Genomic DNA, 6,483 nt, shown 5'->3' on the forward strand with positions numbered 1-6,483 from the left:
AGATTATCACATCAAGATATCTGATAACCTATAACAATATCCTGAGATCCTGGTAAGCAAATGTTATATCTTATACTTATATATTTGTAACAATTTTATTTATACTTCTTATGAGAGTGACCTTTATTTTAAATTTAGTATAGATTTTTAATACTGGTAACTCACTTTTTTATGGCACCAGAGTAAAGAAACAACACAATATTAATAACAATTAAATTAATCAGATGCTTATTTATAACATCACACTGAATACTAAACATTATAAGGCTTTGTGGTGTAATCATGAAAATAATTAGCAATAAGGGATATTAGTAATCTTGAAATTGTACATGACAGAACAATATCTTTATCTATAAATTAATACTGACATGTTCTATGGAATTGTAATCCTTTAAGCTCAGTTTTATGTTAAAATAAACTTCAGATAATAGAATTAAACAGTTTGCAAATATCATAAACATTATTTTGTGCAACTGAATGATTAAAAATCTATTTCATTAAAGGGACATGAAACCCCTAATCTCATGTCAATGTATTTTTAAACATCTTTGCAATTTACTTCTAATATCAATTTAGCTTTATTTTATTGGTATCCATTATTGAAGGAGTAGCAGTGCACTATTTGGAGCTAGTTGAACACATTGGTAAGCCAATGACAACAGCCATATTTGTGCAGCCACCAATCAGCAGCTAGCTCCAGCCCCTGAGCCTACTTAGGTATGCTTATCAACAATGGATACTAAGTGATCAAAGCAACAGCAGTAAAATGGAAAGCAGTTTAGAATTGCATATGCTCTATCTGAATCATGATATTTTAATTTTGACTTTAATGTAATTGTGTTTTAATGTTTCTTTAATGAGATTTAAATCAACACATTTAGTAAAAATGTGTTATGGTTCTAATTGTTTTTTTTTTTTTACTTTTAACAGGTAAAGATGAATTTTAAGTACATAGTCGCAGTGTCCATTTTAATAGCATCTGCATATGCACGAAGGTAAAATAAAAATACAAGGAAAGAACTATCAAAACTATTTATTTTAGATATGAATATTTTATCTCAGAGAACCTACTAAATATTCAAAAGAGATACTAAATTCTGAAAAATACAATGGTCATATTTACATATGTGGTAATGATTTTGTGACATAAAGCTTTCAAAAATGTGTCTAATGTAAAGTGCTATCTGCTTCCATTTTCCATCCAGTACATATACACATTACATTATATGAGAGCACAAAAATGTAGTAAGATGTTAAAAGGAAGTTAGAAGGAATAAACGTGGTTTGAACAAGGGCGTTAAATTGAAAGATAATTTTTATTTCCATATTTTAATAAAAAGAACATTTTCTAATATGTGAAGAACATTGGAAGTGAAATATTCAAAAGTACCTTCGGGTTTAGTTCAGTTAGTTAGTGCATATCAGGTTTCGCTCGTGTGCTAACTTTTTACTTTCAAATTGTAAAAAAAAGCTAACCCGCCCACATAAAAAATGAACTCCCAGCAGTGTGTGCACTTAAACAGGAGAGCTAAATAGTGTGTGAGAGAGAGAAATAATCAGTTTTTATTAACTTAAACTAATTTGGTACAAATACAAATGCCTAAATACCCAATTTAACCCCTTAAAGGACTGGTCATTTCAGACAAAAACTTTCCCAAAAGACCAGAGCATTTTTGGCATTACTACATTTAAACAGAAATAGAGCATTTTTTTTAATATTTACCTATAAAAACTATATCTTTTTTTTTAGTAGACAACCCAAATATTAATCTATGCCCATTGGGATCAAATACATTTTTTACAATTTTTTACAATTTTAGTCTTCTCACTGAAATAATTTACAAACAGCTTGTGCAATCATGGCACAAATAATTGTAAATGTTTCTCTTGGATCCCCTTTGTTCAGAAATAGCAGACATATATGACTTTTGCATTGCTTTTGGTAATTAGAAGGCTGCTAAATTCTGCTGTGCACCTCACTTGTATTATGCCCAGCAGTGAAGAGGTTAATTAGGTAGCTTGTAGGGTTCATTTTAGCTTAAGTGTACAGGTTACCCTCCCACCTGACACATCCCCCCCTCCAATCCACTCCTAATTCCCCCCTATTGCCTCTCAAACAGCTCTCTTCCCTCTCCCACCCCAAAATGGTCACCCCCATCTTAAGTACTGGCAGAAAGTCTGCCAGTACTAAAATAAAATGTTTTTTTATATATATATAATTTTTTTTAAATATCTTTTCTGCAGTGTAGAATCTCCCCTTACCCCCTTACCCCCAACCTCCCTGATCCCCCTGAACAGTTCTCTAACCCTCCACCCTCTACCTATTAGACACCATCTTAGGTACTGGCAAGTGTCTGCCAGTACCCAGTTTCACCTCATTTTTAATTTATGTCACCCACTTTTTTCTGTAGTGTACCTGCCCCCCTTTATTACCATACCGCCCTCCCCTTCCCAGATCTCTTTCCCTCAATGGATCCCACATAGGATCCCCCTCATTGCCCCTCCTCCCTCCTTCCCCCTCACTGATGCAGCTTTTTTTTTCCCTTGTCTGTAGCGTGGCGTAGCACCACCCGCTCTTGTCCTCCTCCTGCCCCCTCCAGCAATGGACCGCTCACCCACCTACTTCCTGAAACAATCTGCACCACCGCTGTCCGATACAGAGAGGGCCACAGAGTGGCCCTCTCCTCATTGGTAACACTGCAACTTAATTTCAGCAGTGCCCAAAACACCATATGTGATCTCGCTATTTTTAGTGACATTGCGGCAGAGAGAAGCCCAGGACTGCAGCGACGTAGAGGGTACAGCGCTGGTTGTTAAAGGGTTAAAAATGTAACTGCTTTTTTATAAGCAATTACTGATGTCTGTTATTTGCTCAGTGGTACTACAGACTAAGCAAAAGCCATCAGAGCACCAGGTGTGTCCATCTGTCCTAATTAGGTAGAACTGTGCTTTCACAAAATAAAATATATTTTAAAAAACAATAAGTAGTTTAATCTTAAAATGTTAAAGTCATAACATTAGTTTACCAATCTGATTTATTTATTTATTTTTAGTGAAGGGAACGACATACAGTCTCTGAGTCAGAGGGATGTTTTAGAAGAAGAATCACTGAGGGAAATCAGAGGTATAGGAGGAGCCCTCCTAGATGCTGGTAAATCAGCTTTAAAAGGCTTGGCTAAAGGATTGGCTGAGCATTTTGGGAAGAGAACAGCTGAAGATCATGAAATGATGAAAAGACTGGAAGCCGCAATGCAGTCTCTGAGTCAGAGGGATGTTTTAGAAGATGAATCACTGAGGGAAATCAGAGGTATAGGAGGAGCCCTCCTAAGTGCTGGTAAATCAGCTTTAAAAGGCTTGGCTAAAGGATTGGCTGAGCATTTTGCGAATGGGAAGAGAACAGCTGAAGATCATGAAATGATGAAAAGACTGGAAGCCGCAGTGCGTGATCTAGATTCCTTGGATCATCCAGAGGAAGCTTCTGAAAAGGAAACCAGAGGCTTCAATCAAGAGGATTGCTTTCATGAATATTTGCAAAATGATGCTTATCATTGTAAATAAAGCACAAAAAAACTATTTAAACAAACTGCATGTTCTCTACTCTGCTAAAATCATATGAGCAAAACCTGTTTATCATTTGAAATTAACATTAGCATTTCTGCTTAATATTTATGTAGTAAAGTTTATCTAATGATTTTTCTACAAAAGCCAACATAAAATCTATGGAAATATTTGTAGATAATAATTATATAATATTTTCTACAGGATTGTGTTTCACCCCAACATGTCGACACCTGGAAAACTAGTTAATCAAACAATAAGAAGCATATGATATTTATTTACATGATTTTCATGCACCCTATTTTCTTATACACACTTGTTCCTCTAATCTTAATATAAAAACAATGTAACAAACATGACCAAAATGTTGATAATTAAGCAGCTATACTAAAAAACATTACAAATATATAGGATAGGAAAATATATTAACATTTTCAATGATTTTCAACATTGTTTAATTAGTACTTTTCTCTTTAAAGCCCATTTATTCTTATACTGAGTTGCATTTTTTGTCGGTTTGCACAGCTTTTGTTCAATTTTAAATCTCTGGAGGAAATCTCTGCTGACTTTCTTCACTATAAGTTCATCTTGAACTCTTAATATTCTGCCCTTAAAGTGCCATAATACCCAAATGTTTAAACACTTGAAAGTGATGCAGTATAGCTGTAAAAAAGCTGACTAGAAAATATCACCTGAACATCTCTATGTAAAAAAGAAAGATATTTTACCTCAAAAGTTTCTCAGTAGCCACATCCCATTGTAAAGGATTTCTAAGCAGCATTTTAGTATGTCTGTCCTGGGACAGCTTAGGGGATGAGCCTCGTATTATTTCCCTATTCAGCTTACTATGAAATCTCATGAGAGTTAAGTGAAATCTCATGAGATCACAGTAAAAGAGTTCATGACCTCAGCACTGCTGATGCTGATTGGCTGCTGTTCATTTCTTCATTTTTTTTTATTTTTTTTTTAACCTGCAGCTGGGAGTAGCTGAGTATAACTTTTTACACAGAACTCACCCTGCTGATCTGAGGAGATTGTGAGGTAAAATATCTTCCTTTTTTACATAGAGATGCTCAGGTGATATTTTCCTGTCAGCTTTTTACAGTTATAGTGCATCAGTTTCAAGTAATTTAGCATATGAGTATTATGTCCCTTTAAAGGGACACTGAACCCAAATGTTTTTTTTCGGGATTCAGATAGAGCATAACATTTTAAGCAACTTTCTAATTTACTCCTATTATACAAATTGTCTTTATTCTCCTGGTATCTTTATTTGAAATGCAAGAATGTAAGTTTAGATGCCTGCCCATTTTTGGTGAACAACCTGGGTTGTCCTTGCTGATTGGTTGATAAATTCATCCACCAATAAAAAAGTGCTGTCCAGAGTCCTTAACAAAAAAAAGCTTAGATGCCTTCTTTTTCAAATAAAAATAGCAAGAGAACTAAGAAAAATTTATAATAGGAGAAAATTAGAAATTGCTTAAAATTGCATGCTCTATCTGAATCACAAAAGAAAAAAATTGGGTTCAGTGTTCCTTTAATCTATATAAGCAACATTACTTCTCTACTCTTATCTCTACTCTTTCTTCAAACTTAAAACGTCTGTTTTCCAATTTCAATACTCTTCTCCGCCCACCCCCACCTCCCACTACAACTTTTCTCTCAGCTCAAGATTTTGCCAGCTACTTTAACAACAAAATCAACTCCATCAAAAATAAAATCAGCTCTCAACATAATACCGGTCTCCCACCCCCTCAAAAGCTCACAATCATCCAAAACCCACATAGCCATAAATTTAGCTCTTTTCCCCCTGTTAAAGAGGAAGAAGTTTCTGCCCTTATATTATCCTCTCACCTCACTACCTGTCTCCTCGACCCCATCCCCTCACAACTACTCCCCTCCCTCTCTTCTACCCTTACCCCTATACTCACACACATCTTCAACCTCTCCCTCAGCACTGGTATAGTTCCCACATCTCTTAAACATGCATTAGTCCCACCTATCCTCAAAAAAACTTCTATTGATCCAATATCCCCATCCAACTTCCGCCCTATTTCCCTACACCTCTTCCCTCAAAGCTTCTTGAAAAGCTAGTATATGCACATCTATCCCATTTCCTTACATTAAACTCCCTCCTTGATCCACTGCAATCTGGATTTCACCCCCTTCAGTTAACAGAGACAGCAATTGTTAAGGTTACCAATGACCTACTTACAGCAAAATCCAAAGGCCACTTCTCTCTACTTATCCTCCTTTATCTGTTAGCAGCCTTTGATACTGTTGACCACCCTATTTTGCTCCATGTCCTCCAATCCTTCATTATCTGCGACACAGCTCTCTCTTGGTTCTCTTCCTATCTGTCTAACTGTACCATTGGTGTAGCCTTCTCTGGGGCATCCTCTGCCCCGTTACCTCTTTCTGTTGGGGTACAGAAAGGCTCTGTCGTCGGTCACCTTCTCTTCTCAATCTACACGTCCTCATTAGGTTCCTTAATAAAGCCCCATGGGTATCACTATCATTTGTATGCCAATGATACACAAATCTATCTCTCTGCACCAGAACTATCTCCTTCTTTGCTAACCCATGTTACTAACTGTCTCTCTCATATCTTATCTTTTATTTCCTCTCACTACCTCAAGCTAAATCTCTCCAAAACTGAGCTCCTTATTTTCCCCCCTTCTTCCAAAATTTCCACCCCCCATGTCTCTATAACAGTTGATAACTCCATCATTACCCCAACCTCACATGCCCAATGTCTTGTGGTCACACTTGAATCATATCTTTCTTTCACTCCTCACATTCATTACTTGGCTAAAGCCTGCCGCTTCCACCGTACAAACATTGCTAAAATCAGACATTTCCTTACACAAGACACAACTAAGATTTTAATCCATTGTCTCATCCTTTCCCGCCTCGACTACTGCA

At 36.2% G+C, this 6,483-nt stretch overlaps 1 protein-coding gene across 1 annotated transcript; it reads left to right on the top strand.

The window, feature by feature from the left end:
• The first annotated feature begins 936 nt into the window (after positions 1-936).
• LOC128653326 (bombinin-like peptides 1) lies at positions 937-4,051 on the top strand. The gene is made up of 2 exons (XM_053706546.1): positions 937-995; positions 3,054-4,051. The coding sequence occupies exons 1-2, from the start codon at positions 937-939 to the stop codon at positions 3,556-3,558; spliced, it is 564 nt and encodes a 187-aa protein (XP_053562521.1). The 3' UTR covers positions 3,559-4,051.
• The last annotated feature ends 2,432 nt before the right edge of the window (positions 4,052-6,483 follow it).

This window comes from Bombina bombina, chromosome 3 (assembly GCF_027579735.1).
Source record: "Bombina bombina isolate aBomBom1 chromosome 3, aBomBom1.pri, whole genome shotgun sequence".
Lineage (NCBI taxonomy): Eukaryota > Metazoa > Chordata > Amphibia > Anura > Bombinatoridae > Bombina > Bombina bombina.